This window comes from Echiichthys vipera, assembly GCF_963691815.1.
Source record: "Echiichthys vipera genome assembly, chromosome: 21".
Taxonomy (NCBI): Eukaryota; Metazoa; Chordata; class Actinopteri; order Perciformes; family Trachinidae; genus Echiichthys; species Echiichthys vipera.
In genome coordinates, this window is record NC_139846.1 from 15,038,695 (window position 1) to 15,061,845 (window position 23,151).

Here is a 23,151-nt window from a genome sequence, read left to right on the forward strand (position 1 = left end):
AAGCTGCTTTAGTGTCTTGTGTGAGAGGAGAGAGAGTGAGAGATAAAAAATAGCATGAAGGAGAGAGATCCATTATATTCACCCGTCAGAGGCAAATACGTAACTTTTGGAACATTCAGAGGTTGAAGAGGTCTCAAAATACGTTTACCCTTCACATACTTTTCCATAATACCATGTGCATAAAAGATATAGGCAGGTATACTAATTAATGGTAGTTTAATACTATTCTGCAATAGAGATTAACTCAAGTAGTGCATTAAGTTCAATATTTAGGTACTCTACTTTTGTGTATTTGCGTTTTTATAGCTCTCCTCCACTACATTGCAGAAGTAAATATTGTACATTTTACTCCACTACAGTTATCTGGCAGGGGACAGTAAAATTACTCTACTCTACTACTTTAAGGCTACATTCTCATGATACGATTCATATCACGATATCATGATACAATAGGTATCGCAATGCATGTTGATTTTGAATGATGACCAAGTTCTACACTCAGAAAGTAAACAACATGTTAGTAAAGGATATTTGCGGATAAAAGGCACAATATCAGGTGCCGGGTCCATATTCCAACAGACGGAGTAAAGAGAAAAAACCTATAGAGTGAGCGGCTTGCCCAATAGATGCACTCATCTCATCCGCGGAAGCCGCCATGTTGTTTGCACTGAACAGTCACTTCTTGTTGCGCCACACTTCGATTCACCTCAAAAGAAACGCTGATCGGTGGCTTGGCTAAATGCTACATGTTTTCTCCGCCACACGTTACCAGACTGATCTGCGAGTAAAAAACAATGGAGCTCGCGAGATCAGGATGGTCTCGTGAGGCTACGATGAATTGGCCAGTCAAACGGCTATGTATTTGCAGGATTGGTTGTTGAGAGAAAGGGCACCTTGGATTTAAATTATGTATCTCCCTATGATGGAGCCTATAACATTATCACACTGATTTTACGAACATGTCTTTCTGATGGGTGGCTCTGCCTCATTGTGACGTGGTGGCGGTGCTGTGTCCTGCAAGGGCAGGTGCTATGATGGATCATGTGTCCGAGGGCATGTTCATGTTTATGGCCCGGTTTACATTTGTGTTGATAAGAGCTGTGCACCGAGGTGAAATAAACAGCAACTTGCATTAATGGAAATCATTTATTTTTATTTTTTTTATGTGTGCAGAAAATGGTGAAATGTCATGGCTATCTTTGTGTCACCGCCACACACACACACACACACACACACACACAGTACACACACATTCCAAGAAAAGTAATTCAAATCACAAGTTGTCTCTGCAAATATTTGAAGAGGAGGACGAGGATGAAAATTCATGAAGAACAGATGGGTTTGGGGGGGTTGCGGGTCTGATTTGAGTAATGCCCAGGCAAATGTATTTCCCCAAAATCTGGCACAGCGGAACATCTCTTCAGCAGCTCCTCAAATACCAGTTTGTGCTGCAGCATATCTAAAGTGTCCTCCACATTTGCTGTTGTTAATGAGCGAAAGAAATTCACTAAAAGGCAGTTTAACGTTTTACTCTGCTGTTTCTATGGTGTCTGATTAGATTGCATGTGAGTAAGTACCAGATAATGTTAAGGGGAAATAGTACATACGGTAAATTTCTGTAATAACTTTTGTTTTCCTTTCCTCTGTCCTTTCCAGCTCCGTGTGATGCAGATACCTTCTTCTGCCACAGTAACATGTGCATAAACAACACGCTGGTGTGCAATGGCATGCAGAACTGTGTCTACCCCTGGGATGAGAACCAGTGTAAAGGTGAGATGTTACTTTTTGGCATCATGTAGAGAGACACTAGGAGATGAGTGGAAAATGTTTCAGCACCACGGAGAGCGACAGGGAAACAGAGTGGGTTCGAATTGTACTGTACTTATTTGGTATGAGCCTAATACACTCCTACAGCTACATGTCGCTACTGCTTTTAGTAGTAATGGATAGCAGTAGCTATGTAGTGCTGTGACACAGAGGCACTTGTACTTCTTGTGTCGCTACCGGCTCTGCTATTAATACTACTACTACTCCTGTCATTTTTAGTACTGCACTATTAGAACACATATGACAGGTGAAATATTAGTCCACTTGAACTTTGATCAGGTATTAATCACAAAAATGTTTGGGGGGTTTTAACATGAAATTATTTTCTCCCAATTGCTTTTATTGTTTCTTTTTTATTTATTTATTTAAAGGAACTGATGTTTTTTTTTTTTACAGATTCCTACTTTGTGAGAGGGGATCCTTCATGAGCACACCAATATCTGCCAAAGTGTTTTGGTTGTTTCATTTAGCGATTTACATATATCTGTCTACTCTGTGCTCTTCTCACTGGTTTTGATGGGGGTGGGGCTTAGTTGAGAAGAGTGATGTTACGTCTGCACCAATCAGGATTTAGCTAGTGCAATTTTACAATTTTAGAGGTTTAAAAGCAAGTTTTCAAAGGTCCATCATTGTAATTGTTATATATGATAAATTATGAATTTGAGTTTTTGATCCTGGTTCTGGTTCAGGTCTTTGTGTTTGTTCTTTGAAGGTGCCCTTATTTTACTCTGTTTCCATGCCTCAAGGCAAGCAAGTGCCTGTGCATTCCCTGACTTTGTGATACCATCAATTTCCTCTGTAGTTCAATCCCTTACTGCACTTTGAATTTTAAAGCCACTAGATCTATACATTGATCCCCAGTGTCTCTCTACTAGCAGCTCCATAATTTATCTACACCTCTAACTGAGATTTTCTTATTACAGCATTCTCTTACAGCGTATGATGCCATTCCAATAATTAGCCGAGATGTATGAAGACTCTGGGGATACGCCACTTTTTCTCCGCATTTTATTGCCAATTAATTAGTCTTCTGTTGCTCGACCTTTCATGGCCCATCACTTTATTCCAAGTACATGAGATGTTATCTATGCTGTTGCTCCCCTGAGCCCTCATCGAAACTCCCACGTCAATAATTGCAATGTGTTTTTGATGTCCATTGCACCACTGTGCTTGGCTTACATAAGATGTGTTCTAGTGTGTTTTCCGTCAAACATATAGTACACATACCTAGTAATTATCTCTCACCTGGTATAATTTCTCTTCAGTTGCTCTTTTGCTGTAAACGTCCAGCCCCACAGTTACCATCTCTCATTTAGGTCAGATAGAAAGCTGTCTATTTGTATGTACAGTGCTGTAACTCTCCTCACTCAAACTCACATACCTTTCCGCCCTACAGTCTGCATTTGTGCAGAACTCAGCAATGAGAGTCCTCAGCCTGTTACTCAGTCTTCCACTGTCTCTCCGCTCTTGTACCGCACATTTGTCCTCATTAGTGGTAAAATGTCAAGCAGTATTTCTCCTTTATACTTCTGAATGTAACCATTTACTGTCATTGAAGCTTGTGTGTTGTGGTACATGTTCATCCAGCATTTAAATGTCACAGATGTCCTCCAAAGGATCGCCTCTGTTCACACGGCTAGTCGGGGCTGCTCTTTATGATATCCCTTGTGATAAATAGACTATGACACCAGCATGACATTTTTGATAGCTCATGCAAGTCGTGGCCTTAATCTTGTACATGATGAGGTCTGTTAGGGATTTCTTTACATGTGAGTTGTAATATCTCCTTCCTTGAGCTGTTGCTAAGGAAATCTTTATGAAAAAATTAAAATTTCAAGGATGCTTAGTTGTTAATGTTTAAAAATGGTATGATCACTTTTAAACTTACAAAAGAAAAGGCTTTTAGTCCAGCAAGCTTTTTGGACTTCCTGGAGTGTTAACTTTAGCCTACACTGTGATACAGTAGGGACCAGGACCAGCTTCCCAACAATGGAGGGAAACTACACAGTGGGTATGCTAGTTGTGAAGAGGTTAAAGGTTACTAAAGGCTACGCAACCTGTAACCTAAACACCATTCAAACTCTTTATATACAAAATTTCTTAATACAGCCCTTGAGAAATCTAATCACAATAACTATTTGCTTGAAGGGTTTAGCCAATGGTCTAACTGGGAGTACTTTAGAGTTGGTAAACGTAGTTCTGCGTTCTCTTTGTGATAGTTATCGCCACACGTTTTACGAGGTATCTTACAGGGCCACGTAGTAAATATTCTCATTAAAGTTCCCTTTCTGTTCTCTGCTGTCTCTCTACCACTGTACAGAGAAGAGGAAAACCAACATCTTGGACAACCTGAACAACACCAACGGGACCATAATTGGTGTCACCTGTTGTATCGTCCTCATCCTCCTCATCGTCTCTGTCATCGTCCAGATCAAGCAGCCACGTAAAAAGTACATCCTGCGGCGTGAGGATTTTGACCCCACCATGTTCCAAGAGGTCTTTGAGCCTCCACACTATGAGCTGTGTACTTTACGGAGTGCCACCACAGCCGCAGCGGCCTCAGCGGACTTAGTCGACCTGGCGGAAGACTTTGAGAACTACCACGCCCTTCGCCGTGCCTCCTCGCGCTGCGTCCACGATCACCACTGTGGCTCCTCCTCCAACCCCGGCTCCGCCCACATATCCCAGCTGTCACTCAGTGGACGAGGAAGCCGCGGGAACTTGAGCCCCCGAGATACGGCCACCGCCACTCTGCTCACGGACCTTCCGCAGCCGCCCATGGCAGTGCGGCCCTTGCTGCCGTCCACCGGAAACCGCAGGAGCATCTTGGTCATGAAGCACAGCTACTCGCAAGAGGCAGCAGACAATGGATGCGACCTGGACGACGACCTGGAAGAAGTTCCCACCACCAGCCACCGGCTTTCACGCCACGAAAAGGCAGTACAGCGGTCAGTATCCATAGATTTCTGATGAGGAAAGAACAACAACTGTAGAGTTAACTATGGGGATATTTGAAATGTGTGTGGGATACTTAGGCCTACATTTATTTTTTGTTTTCCTCTTATTTTAACTTTGTTCTTCCTCTTCTTATTATTGTTTTGTTTAAGATTATGAAAAGCTTCTTTTTTTGCATTGATCCCTGTTCTTTCTCCCCTTTCTATCATGAATTCTTTTTTCACAAAGGGCTAAATTATGATGAACAAATTTGCCCCCGATCACATGCTCATCCTTGAACATGTCAAGTGACCCCAGCTAGTTTTCCCCCATGGTGATTTATAGATTACATCCAATGACTCTACTGTAGTTTGAGGCTTGTCAGAGCTCTACACTTTAGATAATGCAGTCAGTCCACTTCTGACTGTTAACACAAGGGCTTGAATTGGTGCCTCATAGAGACGACTAACTTATTGACATGAATGCAAGTTATTATAAAATATGCATTTCTATTCCTAACTGTGATACTGAAACTATATGACCTATATTCTATATAGCTCAACATTTTGGCATGAACAAAATTTTCTATTTTAAAAAAAATAGTATTTTACTGTGTACTTGCACCTTGACCGCTTGAAAAGTAATTGTATATGTTTACAAAAAACACTATGTGAAGGTATAAGATACATTTTTGGGAGTAAATATTTTGCTGCATGCACTTTCTATGTGCTCTTTCTAGGGTGTTCTTGACTGTTTATTCATTTACTACAACTCTGCATGCAAGGCTCCCTGAGACTAGCAAAGCAACAATGAAGTTTATTACTGTTATGTAGCGGATGATGCATTCTGACCTCTCTATGCAAAAGGAGTTTGATATTAAATGAAAGAGCCATGACATTTCAGGTTCTGCCTCATTGGCTCTTTGAGCAAACATGAATCAGAGTACAACACAACTAGGGTCTAAGAGACAATCTCAAGGTAAGCACCCTTATCCAACAATCAAAACCTTTATATGTTGTTGTGTAGTCGTCATTTGCCCAGTCAGTTTATACTTTTAAGCAAGTTTTTTTTTCTTTTCTGTGAATTTTGCGTAGGTTTATATTTTGTTTGTTTTTTCATGTTTTTTATTTGTTCATTTTCACCGAGATTGTTTTCTTGCTTGCAGCCATCTTGCCCTCCTGTGAGTTTGTTTGAAGTCTCTGTGATGCTTAAGTTTACTGTATGACCTCCTGAGGACATACATTGTATCACCCAGTGGATATTCATTAGCATGGATCATCATGCATCATCTTTAGTTGTAGTTAAGCTGTTATCAAATGATGTCTAACCCATGCACTTTTCTCCCAGTGGGCCTAGAGCAAAGACTTTATATCCACAGTCCACATAAAAGCACAAATTGGAAGACGCAATCCCACTTTTGATTAAATTACAAGTGGGATTTTATTTTTGCACACACTAAAGAAAGCACCTACATTCTAAATAAAAATATTTACCGATCGCACAGTTACACAGAATTCCTATGTAGTTTGCATGATTTATGTCAATTGTAGTATTTGACTTTGTGTTTGGTTAATTGTGAAGCATAGTATTTATGCCTGTGTGTAATACTTCATATGTATGCTCCACAACTGTGCTATCATGAGGTTGCAATAAGCACAATGTAATACAGTAATATAATAAGTTAGATAAATACATTTGAGATGTGAAAAATCGATAAGAGGAAAGTGTTAATTAAAAAGTTACAAGTGCTTGCAACTTTATGCTTGCATATAATGGAGCAGTCACAAGTGCTACCCATTGTTTTGTCTTTCAGTGTGAAAAAAATGTCCTGCTTGTGTGTGTGTGTGTGTGTGTGTGTGTGTGTGTGTGTGTGTGTGTGTGTGTGTGTGTGTGTGTGTGTGTGTGTGTGTGTGTGTGTGTGTGTGTGTGTGTGTGTGTGTGTGTGTGTGTGTGTGTGTGTGTGTGTGTGTGTGTGTGTGTGTGTGTGTGTGTGTGTGTGTGTGTGTGTGTGTGTGTGTGTGTGTGTGTGTGTTTGTGTTTGTGTGTGTGTGTGCTTATGTTCTACATTATGTTGCATTGTCTCCATCATGTAGACTTCTTGAGAATAGTGCGATCCTGGATCAGTACGAACGGGCGTCACTGACATATGAAAAAACGGAGCGGAGATTTACACCAGCATGATGCTGATGCTGATGCTGATGATGATGATGATGGTGATGATGATGATGATGAAGGGACACTTTGACAAAAGGATATCGAATATGTACTCATGTGCAAAGATGAACACAAAGGACTAGATGAAATGCTGTGAAGTGCGTCAGCTCTGTAACTTCAGCTGTCGATTCCAGATTTTTTTTTGTCTCGCTGAAAAGAAATGGACCTTAACAATGATCATGGTTACCGATTATTCATTATTAAACTTTAAATTTGGGATGTTAGTCAGAAGCATTTATGTCATTGTCATATATTCCTCACTGATAACTAAATTAATGTGTCAAACATCTTCAAGTTCATTTTGATGCATGTAGTTTTCAAATGAGATTATGATTTTTACAAATTAGCAAATTATAAATGCTTGCAGTTTGTCAAATCTAGGACAATTTATTTTATTAGTGCAAATTGGAATTACTAACCTAATTAAATGTAAAGCTGTTGGAATAACCAGAAGCCATTTAATTTGGATAACACATCAAAGCCGAGTTGCGTGGCTCATGCATGCTTATTTTATATCCATCAAAACATTAACATTAACACTAAGATTAAAGTATGAAAAGCCCTCATATACTAATACAGACGTCATATGGACATAAAGAGTAGTAAAACCAGCATCTTCAGAATTAATCGCATTGCATGTTGTTGCTTCGCCAAATAATTAGATAAAGATAATTGCGCAAATGATTTCCAACATTTTTATTTCAAGACTTTAAAACTCCCTTTTAAATATGTTCACTAACATTTTGACAGTATTTTTTTTATTTTGACAAAGAATACTTGATTTATTTATGATTTTATGGGCAAACATATTTACTTCAAGTTGTCTTTTCTTCTAACTCTCTTCTACTGTAGGAGCTTAATATCTTTGTATTAAAACAAACTTTTATACTAGGGCAAATTGAAAGGATGGCCATTTTTACAGTTATTCAAATTTACTGATGCTTTGTAAAAAATAAATAACAATAAAGCTTCACTTTTTTTCTTTGTATTATTGGCTTTTGGTCAGCAGTTCCTCTGTCCCTTTAGTGTCTCCTCAAGTAGTGTCAGCAAACGCTTTTCTGTGTCTCACAATCAAGACCCAAACCAACAGAATTTGTTTCACCAAGCAGGACAATAAAATGAGTCCTAGACGGTTCAAATAATCACAGGTATCTGACGGACAAGTTAATTGACTTTTTGTGTTTGTCCTGAGGAGATTAACCCCACATGCTGCAGGAGGGACGGATCAGCCTCACACTCTAATAACTCTCACTGTTGGCAGGCTGCTTTTGTAGGAAAAAACAAACTGCAATACATTGAAAATTGAGAATAGCAGATCAGCTGTGAGCACAATGACAAACAATTCACACACACACACACACACACACACACACACACACACACACACACACACACACACACACACACACTATCACATTACTGTGACATTATTTTCTGTATTCAGTTTCATTTCTTTTTACCATCTTTTTACATGCTCTCCACAATTTCCTCCATATACACACAATCATACACAGACCCCATATTTCTGCAGATACTGAAAACAATGTTTCTTCATTATACACACATTGCACTTATGTCTCTGTTGTCACAGTTTGTCCTCATTTACTGTTCATTCATATACCTACAACAAGTAATGTACTGTAATTCGTATAAAATCATGTATCCATTACGACGCAGAGGAGACCTTATAGAGACCTTATAGGTCAACTGTGCAAGTAGCTTATAACGACCCATTTTATTCATGTTTGCTGTTAGGTGGTGACCTCTAGTAGCCATAGTAATTATGTGGGAGCAAATGAGAAATTAGTTAGCCAACTTTGACGCTGCTATGTCCGTGACTCATTTTAAGCCAATCAATGATCTTTTTCTAACCCTTACCAGGTTTTTTTGGTTGCCTAAACCTAATTAGGTATTTGGATTGCTTCAATTGAAGTTAAATACAATGATCACCTGATCACTACGGTGACGTTTTTCAAACTGCCACCACGCGGCTATTTTCAACATTGACCTTCTCTTTTTTTTAGGTTTGAGAGTGTGTTGTGATTTTTGCTGTTAAGCAGCGTCCTCTAGTGGCCGTAGTAAATGTGACTAGAGCAAAGGAGGAAGCCAGCTGACAGAGTATAATCATATTAGAGGTCCCACATGGGAAGGACAAAAACTGGAGTTTTACCCAGGAGACTGGTGTTTGTATCTGTAAAACCAAAAGTCAACGTTGTTATTTTAAGTGGCGTTCATAAGTTAACTTTCGTACATAACTATCGCGTTTAACATAACTACGTGAAGTAGTTTCATATGGAAGTACTTATTTGAACCCATTCTCACCTTGACCAAGTAGTTTTCCCGTCACAGTCACATAACGGCCACAATCGTAGTTTCACAAAGTGAAATAGAACTGTCATATTTCGTAATATATCATATGAACCTGTGCATATGCTTGCGTACGATATCATACAAACAAACGTTGGTTGTCTCTCTGTTTTTCAATTGGGCCAACATGTCTGTTACAAATGCATTCGAAATAGCACACACAATTACTCATCTCTTCCTCCCTCTTTACTCTCTCTCTCTCTTGAACACACACACACACACACACACACACACTAAGTCACAAACTCATCTTGCCAGTATATAGATAGAAGCAGACACCTGGGTAATTAAGTAAGTCTGAACCCATTCAATCACAGGCAGCAGATGAGAAAAGTTGGGGGCCGAGAACAGACTTAAAGTAATAGTGTTTTCATTTCTCTGCAGATACATCAGACAGATGCATCAGTCCTCTGCATCTTGCCAAGTTTGACAGCATTCGGAGCTAAGGTTTCTCCCCCTTGCATCTTGAGTGAACTGTTGCCCTGAACAAATTTAACAATGTAGAGTGTTGTGATGAGAAAAAAAAAAAAGGTTTGTGGTGTACGCAAGTTTGTCGTCTTTGCTTTGGGACCGCAGAGGTGCATTTCCCGTATACCTGTGCTCCACAAGTGGCTGGGATTGACGAGCCATGGAACTCTGAAAACTTCAGTTAAGGGACTGAAACCTTTTTTTTTTTTTTTGAAAACTAGAGTACCTTTAATGTAAAGCTGTTCATGGAGAAGAAAAAAAACAGAATCAGGTTCTTTTGAAAAATAACTTTCATGTAACCATCAAAATATGAAATTGCATATTTAAGCTGCTGATTTCACATTATATTTCTTATTATGATGTTATTTCTTTAAAGTAGAGTATCAGGTTGTTTTTATATCTAAACAAGTACTGAAAGAATTGTTGAGAAGACGGAAAAACTGATTGTTTGAAATAAAGTGATGTTAAACTTCATAACCTGGTGCATAAACATGATTCTACTCACCCATCAACTAACTTTGATTTATCCCCAGTTTCGCTGATGTCTGAGCCTCCTTTACTTACTTTCTCTTTGTCAAATTTCATTTCATAGTGGTGTTTTTTTTCAACCTATTTGCAAATTTATTTGATAACAGAAAATGCTGGACAGAATGTTTTCAATAAACCAATGTTTACTGATTTTATTGGGATGATTTATTTTGTCAGAACCATACAATTTTCTATTCTGTTCTGTTTAAGGGCACTGGGGATGAGTCATGTACTCAGTATTTAGTCTGGGAATGTGTGGGTTCTGGGTTTATGTTAAACCATTTAAATATCTCAAAAACACAGGGTGGCTGTTTTATATGCCTAACACTGTATTTTTAGACTGTGATCAGACACAATTAAATATAGCCTACTTTATACTTAAATGTGATGACTCTTAACCCAACAAACTAATAACTAAGTAAAGGGTATTATATAAAGTATTACCTCACCAGAATTCCTATCGGTGAGTCTCCCCATATGGTATATTAGGAAATAAAACTTACAAAAAATATAACATAACATAGAACACGTAAAATTAGGGCTGCAACAAATATATTGATATTTTATGAATCTGATGATTATTACTTTGATTAATCAATTATCAAACGAAACGAAAGGAAAATGTTTTGTTCAAATGTTTAAATTATATTTGTTTTTTTCTGTTGTTTATTTGCAAGTGATTAGATCTAATTTATGTGTCCAGACATCATCAACCTATCTGCATGGGTTGCCGTAGTAACGACGTAGCTAGGCTGGTGCCCTGACACAGCTTTCCAATGTGGAATGTGCCTTTTGGACATATCAGTCAGCAAAAAAGATCTGATAAACCCACTCTACTCTACCTTTACCCAGCACTTAATGAGGTTGGTGACTAGCTGATGAACACAAAGCAGCATTTATAAAGGACAGGTCAATTCCTGTGTTGGGTAGAGACAACTTACTGTAAAAAACTCTTGTGCATTCGATAAAATAAACTTGTATTCACAGATATGTCATTTAGACTATCAAACCCTAAGTAGTTGAGCCTGTGACTGCAACTGGACTTTGAAGACGTTTCACCTCTCATCCAAGAGGCTTCATCGGTTAATTTACAAATTTGACCAGGCTGGGGCTGATTCAAAGGTTTGGTGTGGAGATCCAGGTATTTCACCTCTAGTAATGGCGAGCACAAGGCTAGCCAAATAAAGTTGGAGTAAGTGCAAGCCTGACTACTTTACAGACTCTGTGTATTGCTGTTACAAAGTTGATACTCGTAAATCTATGTAGGCCTATGACTTTTATGACGTGATAATGAGAAATTATCTGCTACAAATATCTCTCCCTGCCCAGAAGCATCTCCACTTCACCTCAGGTCCAGCTCAGGTCACGGTAGCCCTGCTTGACCCATGGGTAAACAGTAGGCCATACTCACATGGAAAATGGCCCCAATAACTGCTTCTCTGTAGGCCTATTTCTTGTGTATATGACAATAAAGACATTGTGTGTGCTTTGGTGTGTGGCAACGGGCGAGAGAGATATTTTTTACCTTGATCTGTCTAGATAGCAACCTATGTATGTGTGTATGTACTGCCAATTAAAACTAGTCGTTTTGGGAGACAGCATGTGGAAAAAGATTCAGTGTTTTGACATCAGTAGCCTATTAAACATTCAGGAATCCACATCATTAAGTATACGTGCAAAACATCTGGGACGTCACAACATCTCTATTGATTTGTGTTTGTTGTCGCTGTGTGCTGAAAATGAGTGAGTAAGCGGTGTACCTGTCAACATGGTGGAAACTAACCAGGATGCAACTTGCCATGACTTAGTGGCCTTTGTAGCCTATTTACAAATAGATAGGCTATATTATAACCCATATTAACATTACATTGTGTTGAGCAGCATTTCTCAGAATAATCAGTCTTTTATCATATCTGGGAAATCAGGAATAGCAGATAACAGTTGGTACATCTATTATTTTACTTGAATACACTGGGAATAACCTGTGGTATTTCTAAAAAAAATTGTTTTTATTTGCAAAGTAACAAAAAAGATGACTGTAGAGGTAGTACATAGACAGAAGAGGTAGTTTATAAAACAGTAACAGTAGCCTAACCAATGTCCTTACGGGATGAAGCGAGATAGATGGAGGAACCAAGAGGCGCCGCTTGCCAGCTGGCAAGGTAGGCAACTGCTTGGGGGCCCAGGCCAGTAGGGGGCCCCCGAGACCTCACCCGAGTTCTAATTGTTCTGTTTTTGTTTCAGTTTTTTTTTTTCTTCACATTAATATGTTTAAATTACAAGTTTAAAGGTTTATATTCATAATTTTAAAATAACTAAAATGTGCACTTTTGAATTAAAAAAAATTACATTTTGCAATTTATTTGTCGGTGTCAGATTATTTATAACATAACGGTGATGAACGCCGGTTCGAGGCCCCCCCTGTGAATTAATATCCTCGCTACTGATGTTTAAAGATCCCGACTTCTCAGGTGAGTAAAGCGGACCAAAAAAAAAGAAGCTCCCGCATGTCCACTGTCGGAATTCAACCGTGTGACACCCACCGGAAGTAAACAACACACGCTCGTAGCTTTAGCTTGAAGACAATATTGTAGTCGTTGTGCAGATACGTATATCAGTTGTTGTGAAATAACAATGTCTTCAGTTGGGTATTTGAGAGAGTTTGTAAACGAGCGTCTAACTGCTGCTGCTGAAGAAATATTTCAAGTTTTTCAAAAGACTATCCTCGAGTACGAAGAAGAGCTCGAGCGCCAGCGCAGACTGTTGGATAACTGCATGGTTTGGAAACCTGCACCGGAAGTCCGTGAAAACATCGTAGGTGTGTAAAAACCAGAAGACTCATTGTCTTTCAGAAACTGTAGCGGTCTCAGTTTTAAAGCTAGAGTGAAGACAGTGGCACCACACTGCTCACATTAGGAATTCATACCAGACAGAACCAGCGGTGTAGCGCCAAATATTGGGCCCCTATGCATGCCGTCTCTGTGGGCTTGAATTGAATACATTGGGTCCGATTGGAAAGCTGAGACTCTTGTGGAGTCAGTGAGCCCAACTGTATTCATGTGGATTGATGTTGGTTCCCATAGTCGCCATTTCATAGTGAGTTTGAAACTTGAGATCACTGTATAAAATGAGCTGTTGTGACCCTAAGAAAGGAGTGGGCAATGTCGGTCCTGGAGAGCCACTGTCCTGCATGTTTTAGGTTTCTCTCTGCTCTAACACACCTGAGTCTAATTATCTGCTCGTTATCAAGCAGCTGATGCTTGTCTCAGTTTGATTATTGTTAGACTCAGGTGTGTTGGGGTAGGGTGGATGAATGGCTTCCCCAGGTATTTAGACACTTTCTGAGCAGTTTACTCCACAAAAGTGCTCGCCATCCAATCGCTGAAAAATAAAGTTCTTGTAGAAATCTCCAAATGTCTAAATATTTTGATATAAATTGTTTACTTATTTTTTCTATGATGTCCCTCAAGGTCTGGGTTTAGTAATTGTGTATTATGGTGGCATCCTTGACTATTTTGATCAATTCTTTAGTGGGGAAACATTGTTAAATTTAGCCCCAAATAATCATAGCAAATGGTATCAACCTCAATATTGCTGCAAGAAATTATGAGGCATAATTTAGCATCAGAGTGGCCATCATCATGGTCTAATCTCTTATTTGGCCCAATCTAAACTCTATAAACAAAACAGTGCTTATGGTTTATACCACTATGTGGTATATATTTTTACCTTTTTATCTGTTGAGGGATGGAGTGGGAGTGAAAGGAAAACTAAAAGAGGAGTATGTCTCATATAAGATCCTAATGAATGTGTCACATGTTGTATTTTTCTGCCTAGGCGTCTGCTTTCCTACCATCACAGTAAGTTAGTATCCTAATCATTTTCTTTTCTGTCTCTCCAGAGCTCCCACAGCAACATGTCTGTCAGACAAAGGAGGTTGTCGCTGTCAAGCAGCCGCTCTGTACCCAGAAGAGGAACTCCAGTCTGCACCAAGAGGACCCAGATCCTCCACAGATTAAAGACGAACAGGTGGAACGATGGACCAGTCAGAAAGGAGGGCAGCTTGTACTGAAGCAGGAGACTGAAGACTTTATGTTGACTCCTATCTATGAGGAACGTGACCACAGTGAAGATCAGACTCTGAATATGAGTACTGAGGAAATGCCTCTTAACTACATTTCAGTTAACAGCTCTGCATCAGACCCAAACATTGACCACCAGCTGCTCTCTCACAACTCAACACAACAAGTACCTGAGAGTCAAGATCAACAAAGAGGCGAGCACAGAGACTCTGGACCAACTAAAAAGACAAAAAAGAGACATCGCAAAAGCAGAAGTCACAGTAAAAATGAGATTCACCATAATACTAACACAGGTAAAATATATTTTTAAGTACAATTCACCGTTGCAGACACACACAAGAAGCCATATTCTTATAAAACATGTTGAAAAGGTTTCAAATGTAGAAGTGTCTAGACAGACAAGATTTGTTGGAAAATATTCTGTGACATTTCAGCATTGATAAAGCATGTGCACTGTAAAGTCTCCATGAACTTCAATTGTGAAGAGATGGCATTATTGACCTACAACCAAAATATCAACACAGTATGGATGTATGTAATGCAACACAACAAATCGTTAATCGGTAAACTGAATAGTGAGGAGGGTCTAACTGCAGTCTACCAAGTCACAGGATACATCCACTCCACTACTCCACACACCACCTAAAATAACTTCCCGGATTAACATTCTTATTTCAACCCAAGCCATGAGTTTTTCCTAAAACTTACCAAGTAGCTCTTGTACCTGAAGAGTTGAGACGCGGTGTAAAATGTAAATAGAAACATTTTTGTGATGATTTACCCAACATTAAAAGCCCATAATATAATTAAAAATATCACAAAGATAAGATATCAAATGTTGAAGCTGAGAAATGTCATTGTATTTCAAAAACACCCTGTAAGCGTTTGGGAACTGAGGAGACCAACTCCTGTCATTTGAAGTGGAATATGCTCCCTTTCTTGCTTGATGTAGGATTTCAGCCTTGTTTTTGCTTCAGAAATACGAGGCTGCCCATCCACATCCGTAGACACCTACAGTATAGTACGAATCAAGCTAGCAAGTCAACACTTCACACTAAAAGGTTTATTTAAAATTGAATATAACAGTAACAGTAATGTGGGCAAATTAAGGTATATAATGTAAACTTTAGCTAATTTAGATGGATCTTTAAATAACACTATTGTAGTAGTGTAATGTGGCATTTGTAATTGAATTTAAGCCGCTGACTAATGCGGTACAATGGATTTATTTAATGAACAAACACTCAGTTGCCAATGTATTAAGCACACTTAGCCAAAACAAATGCAGTCTAACACAACAGTCTGCAATAGATCGTACGTTCATGAAAGATATTATGTTCAGTTTTTGTTGACTTTGTTTCTAAAAGGTGTTTATTTAACTGTATGGTCATTTTGGAGGATGTAGTCTGTGGTGCTTGTTTTTATTTCTATTTTTTTTTTTTTTTACCCATCAATGAGGGCTGGCTAAACAGAAATACCTATAAATCTGATACCCTTGTCAATCACTTATGAACTTTATATAACCTACTTTGAAAATGTTAAGTTATTTCCAAGATAGACTTTCATGACCTTGTTGTGTGTAGTCAGAAGAAAGGCCTAATCCTCATAAATGCAGGGGTAACGTATGATATGTCCTCACAACAAGGTAAAACTTTCTGTGAATCTGCCCTGTTACAGAAAAACTATCAAGCCAAAGAACCTGCACCTCCTGCAACAGCAGTTTTAACACCGAGGCAAAAACTTGCCCATCGTGTGGCACGAGCCAACTCCACGCGGGCCAGCCCCGCAAAGCCCGTGCCACTAAACGGCTCGAGACCTTCAAGGCTAAGAGCGAGTCATGGGCAGAGGCCACCAAGCGAAACCGGAACACGTCCCGTGTTCGTGGTAGCGCTCAAGTTATGGTAAGCCAGAAGAAATGTAAAAGCCTTTGTGTGTACAGGTGGGAGACAAATAGAAGTAAACCAAGATAAAGTGTATATATATATATATATATATATATATATATATATATATATATATATATATATATATATATATATATATATATATATATATATATATATAAGATGGTTAGCCCTTTCACACCAATAAATGTTAAACCTCTTCAGTCAACAAAAGGTATGAGTGGATGTGTGCAGCTTCAACAGATATCATTTTTCTGTACTTGCAAGGTTATCTGGATGAGCTCTGATCCCTCCAAAAACATTTTTTTCATAATACTGTGAAAATCCTTGGTACCTTTTCAACTCTTTCAGATGGAAAAACTCAAGGCCCTTGGTCTGCGACCCCTACTTCTGCTCAGGAGGTACGATAAAAGGAGGGAGGCGTTCAGGACGGAGTGTCTCTTCCCCTACGACCTCCCTGAGCACGCCAAGGAAATTCTAGAAAGAATTGAAATGCTATATAATGCACTATTGGAAGGTATGTTCTTATCATTTGGTTGTCAAACATTTCTTTGTTTGCACATCATACCTTAACATAAACCAATGAACTTGTTGATGCGGCCAGAGCTGTCAATCATGCTCTTCTTTTATATCAATATGATAGGATGGACTCCACCTGAAGAGGATAGCAGGCAGAGAGATGTTGTAAAGAGGAAGAGAGAAGGTAACAATACTTAGGTTTTGTACAAAGAAATGTACTGTTATTATTAATTGAATTAATTAATCTCAACACTTCGAGTGAGTCATACATGATGATCGAGATTCAGTTTATACATTGTTTTTAGGATAATCCCCACTAAATCAAAAAAAAAAAATCTATTTTGCAAGGACACCATAGCACCACCCAAGAAGATTGTGATTGTTTCAAAGAAACACAAACAAGTCAGAAGGTTTTTCCCCCCTATACCAGAATGATAAGCGGTTCGGCCAGATCATTCTCCAGTGCTGACACAGCTCAGTGTAGATACACCTGGCAATTCAAGACTAGTGTTGTTCTGGTAAACAAAAGAGTTCCTCATCCCTGATCATGACATCTCATTGTCATGCTTACTTGTAGATTCAGCACTTGATGATTGAACATGTTTGCTTGGAAGAAGAGGTCATCACGTGGTATGTATACTTTTTGTACAACCCTATATATATATAACCCAGCCCTTGACTTGCGATACAGGCACTATCCTGCTGAAGTGGACCAAACCAACTCAATTAGTTCTCTCAAGCCACAGGACAGAGCAGGACATTAGTGTAAGCCAAATGTCAGTGAATTCTCACCTGAGACATGGCATGCTGTCAGAAGGGACACAAAGCACAGGCCATTGTGGGATCACACTGCCTCCTTCTTTTTCTGACGTTTAGTAACACGACTGTTTGTTTTTCAGAGTGCAATATCCATCCCAACCTAGAAGTCTTCCCAATTAGGAAATTGGGAAATCAGAACAATAGAGGTTGGTATGCAAGTGTACAGGAGTGCTCAGGTCACCTACAATGCAAAGCCATTCCATATCCAAATTTGCTAATTGTGATTACTTTATGAAAAAAATGACTTGTGGCTTCATCTAACATGATACAATGCTTCATTGCATAACAGTATTTGGACAAATCCCATCAGTTACTCACCTCTAAGCAGATTTTGTGTTTTCAATGTAAACTAATCATGTTTTTTTTTCTTGTAGTGGAAAATCCTGGACATCTTGGTAGCCCATTGAAAGAGTTTCTTTTTTAAAATGTGATTTAATGGACAGACACACACGCATCAAACACATTTTCAATAAACGTATGGATAAAATATAAAATTGATGGTTGTTTTTGGTACTACATTTGATCATTCGTTATTGTAGTAAGTCATGACATGGCAAAATAAATTAAGTGTACAATGACATTTTTAGATTGGTCTTGTATTAGGACGTTTGGCAATCTATGTCATAACTGGTTCGTTATACACCGGAATAAAACTTTTTTCATGTGTATGGTAGTGGATGGTAGAAGACTTTTCCAATTACATTTAAATTAAAAAAAAATCCACAATCAGAATATATGGACATAAGCCGCATTAAGAGAGTTATACATTGCACTAGGAAAGGTAATAACATTAATAGTTAATGACAACAAGTTAAAACATTGTTACATAAAGACAAGTGCATAGGCAAATAGATAACGAGAAGTAAAAAGATAGTATACAGAGACTGTATATTATAAATGTATTATGTACTCTTGAACTAAGGGAAGGAACACACTGGTTGCACAAGTCGTCAGGGTGTTCCTCTGGAAAAACAGCAGTAGAGTTATGCTGAAACCAAACCAGGAAGCAGCCTTCTTAGTGCCGGGAACAGGGTATGTTGTGTGCTGGCAAAAGACATACCATCCCAAAGAACAAGAAGATCTGCCAAAAATGATTAGGTAAGATAGGGAGGACATTGTTTGGATTTCTTTTTTCCTGCGGGAAGTTCTTACTCAGACGGATAGAACTTGGCTGAAACTCGAAAGGGTGGTAGATAGTTGGAGCAATGTTAAGCAAATACAAAAAAGGAATGGTATCTGTTACAAAATGCTGACGTATGAATAAACGTCATTTGTGCAGGATTATAAATGTCCATGTAAAAGGAACTCACTGTTTTTTGACTGTTGTTTTTGGTGACTGTGCTTCAAGAAGCCAATAAAGTGCCCATCAACTGTAGAATCCTTGACACAGTCTGTGTTAGGGTTCTTTCCTTATTATACACACATTCTGCTACAACAAGACAGAAAGAAGGTCATTTCATAGCTTTGGACAACTGCTTGGGACAGTACGGGCCCCTCTGGACTGCCAAACTTTAAACTACAGCAAAGTTTGCAATGACAGTAGGAGACCTGACCTCCCTAAGGGTGCCCCACCTGACTCCATCCACTCCAGTTGCAAGTTATTTGCATGATTCAGTTTAAACAAACCTATAATGGTGATGAATGCTGGTTGGAGGGGACCTCTGTGATTTTTTTTTCTAGGGCCTCAACAGACACCAGAATCAGCTCTGCTGCATTCACATATTTAACTTGCGGGAAAGGACGTTTTAGTAGCAGATCATTTCATTTGTAAGGGAACGGAGAACAACCCACATTCACCAATTTTCTGGTATTTTTATTTTTTCTCTGGGGTGCGAACACAATTTAGGGGTGGTTCAGACCTGTCATAGGAGGCATGTGCAGTTTGGCAGCTCAGAATGATTAAATGTATGTATGCATACTTTTAAGGTTTTTTTTTTGTTTTTGAATACAGTCATTAGTATCTGTGATGTAGGCTATTTCAATGCTGGAGTAGAGTCCGGCAAAGTGAGACTATCTGCGAAGCAACAAAAACAATATGGCCTTTGGTTAAGATTAGTAGTTCAGTTAAATAGTGCCACATTCTAATAGGTCACTCAGGTCTCCTAAACAGGGATTACTGGTTGTCCCTCGCACTTGACTTTAAACTAAAGGTGACCATGCCATTGAAGTGGTTTCTCTAACTCTGTTGAACGCCCTTCCTATGGTCTTTTGTCCTGTGGCCTCTGTTGATGCTTTTAAAAAGCAGCTGAAGACCACCTTGTTTAAACCTAAACTGGCTTTTGTCTCATTTTTGTAATTTTTGTGTTTGCAAGTCTTTTTAATTATTTATTTCAATTGGTATTTTTTTTTTGTTTTGTTTTCTCATTTTACTGGGTTTAACAGTTTTTATCATGTGAAGCACTTTGTGACTCTGTCTGTAAAATGTGCTATTTCAAATAAAGTTATAATTATTCCCTTGTGGGGAGAAGCGAGGTAGATGTAGGCGGCATCCTTTATGCTGATAAACTGTATAATGTTAAACCACACATTTTGAATAAAACACCATTTGAAAGCGGAAAGAAAAGCTCCCGCATGTCCACTGTCGGAACTTAAACAGTGTGACACCCAGCGGATGTAAACAACACACGCGCTTGTAGCTTTAGCTCTATACGTGCACTGCTTTAGCGGGAAGATATTGATATTGTAGTCGCAGTGCAGATAATTTGGGTAATAAAAAATAACAATGTCTTCAGTGGGGTATTTGCGGGAGTTTGTAAGCGAGCGTCTGACTGCTGCTGCTGAAGAAATATTCGGAGTTTTTGAAAAAACTATCGTCGAGTACGAAGAAGAGCTCGAGCGTCAGCGCACGCTGTTAGAGAACTTCATCGTTTGGAGACCTGAAATTAAGTTACGCAGGATAGGTGTGTAACTTATATACAGTATATGTGTGTAAAACATCAAGGGGTACAGGTGTCCGTTGTTCTACCATCACAGTAAGATAGTATTCATTTTATTCTCTGTTCCTCCAGAGCTCCCACAGCAACATGTCAGTCAGCACGAGGCGGTTCTCAGTGACCACCACCAGCAGCAGCAGCAGCTCTGTATTCAGGAGAGGAACTCCAGTCTGCACCAAGAGGACCCAGATCCTCCTCAGATTAAAGAGGAACAGGAGGAACTGTGCATCAGTCAGGAGGGAGAGCAGCTTGTGCTGAAGCAGGAGACTGATGACTTTGTGTTAACTCCTACCTATGAGGAAAGTGACCACGGCGAAGATCAGACTTTGAACTTCAGTATTGATGAAACTCAGAGAGCAGTGGAAGAAATGCCTCTAAACTACATTTCCTTTAACAGCTCTGCATCAGAACCAAACAGTGACCACCAGCTGCTCTCTCACAACTCTCAAGCAGCCGAGAGCCATGTTCAACAAAGAGGCGAGCACAGAGACCCTGGATCAACTAGAAACGCAGAGCCAAAAACTAAAAAGAGACACCACAAAAGCAGAAGTCACAGTAATCATTTAAACAACCCTAATTTCATGTACAATGCACTTTTGCAGGAACGCCTGAAAGTCCACACGAGTGAGAAGCCAAATTCTTGCCAAATATGTGGGAAAGATTTCAACTGTAGCAGCCTCTTGACCATCCACATGAGAACCCACACAGGCGAGAAGCCGTACCTTTGCAAGACCTGCGGGAAAAGATACAGCCGGTTATCGTCATTGAAGTGCCATATAAGAACCCATACGGGTGAAAAGCCATATTCTTGCCAAACGTGTGGGAAAACATTTTCTCAGATATCATCTCTTAAGTATCATCAAAGGACCCATACAGGTGAGAAGCCATACCGTTGTAAATTGTGCGGGAAAGGTTTCATATGTAATAGTATCTTGAAAGTCCACATGAGAACGCACACAGGTGAGAGGCCGTACCTTTGCACGACCTGCCAGAAAAGATTCTGTGACGTTTCAGCACTGGTAAGGCATGTGAGAATCCACACAGGCGAGAAGCCGTATGCTTGTAAAACATGTGGGAAAGACTTCAGACGTAGTGATGATTTGAATGTCCACATGAAAATCCACACAGGTGAGAAGCCGTATACTTGTAAAACATGTGGGAAAGATTACAGACGTAACACGGAATTGAACGCCCACATGAGAAAAGCCCACACTGTTCAGGAGCCGTACCTTTGAAAAAGCATACAAGAGTGCATGCTGACAAGTAGTTTTCCATTTGAACACACATAACAGAGGAGCCACATTATTGTAGCACCTGTTGTAATAGTGCTTCTTAAATCACATTCTTGGAAAAAAGACCGGAAGATCAATATACACTATCTGAATGAAATATGTTTGCATACATCTCTGTAACTGGTTGTAAGATACAGTATGTCCCACAAAGATGAGATGTTGTATAAGTGTAAAGTTTCCCTTCATATGAGTGTATTACTAATATTTCTGTGGGCAACAGTACTCGAAACAATCAGTCTCCCAAATCAAGGAAAAATGATTACAGTGAGTTCACAGTAGTGTCTTTTAAAGTGATGGTGTGCTCTTGATGGTTATGTATTTTGCCAAATGTCTGTTTGCGAAGTATGTCCAAATCATATATAGTTTTGAGTTTAACCAGGATGAATATCCATGTCGCTCAACTGGTACTTGATGGGTTTATATGAATCCCAGCTGCTCCATTGGAGCTGCTCAGTGGCCAGCAGATGAGACTGCGGTTGTACGCGGCAGCTTCCAGGTGTGAATGTGTAACCGTGAAAGGAATCAGGGAATTCCTTAAAAAGAGAGCATTCCTCTCAGTGTACTTTTCCTGTATAAATAAAGCTGGGGGAAAAATAAAGCCTCCTGGACATATTTGAAAGTAATGAGATTTTAGATATGAGAGTGACTGGCATCATTGTTTTCATCCTTCTATATAAGAAATATTTTTAATGTTAATATGCCTTCTTCTTCTTTTGCTGTTTTTTTATAATACCCTATGCTTATGTGTCTGGTCAAATTTCGGCATTTTTCATAAATAAAGGTTAATAAAGTTTCCAGTTAATTCTAAATGATTACAGGAATAAAATGGCAAAAATACAAAGTGGGAGACACCTCATTTTCACAGTCAGAATGTAGCAGTGGAACGTCCATCCGATTTAACAAATTTAAGGACAGTTATGATCAATTGAAGTTGCTCTCTCTTTCTCTCACATACTCTCTCTCACATAGTCTAAATGTATGTATTTATATGCCTTAAGCATTCAATTCTACTGTATAAATGTACAGTGCCAAATCATAACAAATTATCTCAAGACACTTTATATAGACTAGGTTAAGACCACACTACGACATATTCACTATGTCCCATACTCAACAATCCCCCCGTGAGCATCAACACGTTGCATTTCCTTTAAGAATAATATATATTATAAAGCATTCACACCAATGATGTATTTTGTTGTTTTTCTTTCACAATCTCAGGTAATGCTTTGTCAACCTTTGATGGTTGAGACATTATGGCTGA

The 23,151-nt window shown here is 39.1% G+C and overlaps 3 protein-coding genes across 7 annotated transcripts in view; all 3 read left to right on the forward strand.

Annotated features, from left to right (window-relative positions):
• neto1l (neuropilin (NRP) and tolloid (TLL)-like 1, like) overlaps window positions 1-5,725 on the forward strand; it is a gene marked incomplete at its 3' end in the record, with an annotated part of 95,664 nt that extends 89,939 nt beyond the window's left edge. The window contains exons 10-12 of the mRNA XM_083935834.1: window positions 1,657-1,770; window positions 4,148-4,775; window positions 5,665-5,725. Coding sequence (XP_083791960.1) covers window positions 1,657-1,770; window positions 4,148-4,775; window positions 5,665-5,725 — 803 coding nt within the window. The remainder of the gene's footprint in view (window positions 1-1,656; window positions 1,771-4,147; window positions 4,776-5,664) is intronic.
• A 7,196-nt stretch (window positions 5,726-12,921) lies between these two features.
• On the forward strand, window positions 12,922-18,111 carry LOC310963286 (uncharacterized protein). Of its 4 annotated transcripts, XR_014593688.1 has the most exons (8): window positions 12,922-13,156; window positions 14,240-14,713; window positions 16,098-16,321; window positions 16,676-16,841; window positions 16,968-17,027; window positions 17,421-17,473; window positions 17,743-17,808; window positions 18,037-18,109. XR_014593688.1 is itself a non-coding variant. In XM_083936029.1 (7 exons), exons 1-6 carry the CDS (start codon window positions 12,973-12,975, stop codon window positions 17,438-17,440), a joined length of 1,128 nt encoding a protein of 375 aa, XP_083792155.1. In that variant the 5' UTR covers window positions 12,922-12,972; the 3' UTR covers window positions 17,441-17,473; window positions 17,743-17,972. The 4 variants fall into 4 exon arrangements, 2 of the variants coding, with proteins under 2 accessions (XP_083792155.1, XP_083792154.1); XR_014593687.1 differs by having other exon boundaries at window positions 17,421-17,808; window positions 18,037-18,111; XM_083936029.1 differs by lacking the exon at window positions 18,037-18,109 and having other exon boundaries at window positions 17,743-17,972.
• A 2,182-nt stretch (window positions 18,112-20,293) lies between these two features.
• Window positions 20,294-22,645, forward strand: LOC310963168 (uncharacterized protein). 2 transcript variants are annotated; one of them, XM_083935853.1, is made up of 3 exons: window positions 20,294-20,562; window positions 20,671-20,898; window positions 20,993-21,289. In XM_083935853.1, exons 1-3 carry the CDS (start codon window positions 20,385-20,387, stop codon window positions 21,160-21,162), a joined length of 576 nt encoding a protein of 191 aa, XP_083791979.1. In that variant the 5' UTR covers window positions 20,294-20,384; the 3' UTR covers window positions 21,163-21,289. The 2 variants fall into 2 exon arrangements, with proteins under 2 accessions (XP_083791979.1, XP_083791978.1); XM_083935852.1 differs by having other exon boundaries at window positions 20,671-22,645.
• Window positions 22,646-23,151: the final 506 nt, after the last annotated feature.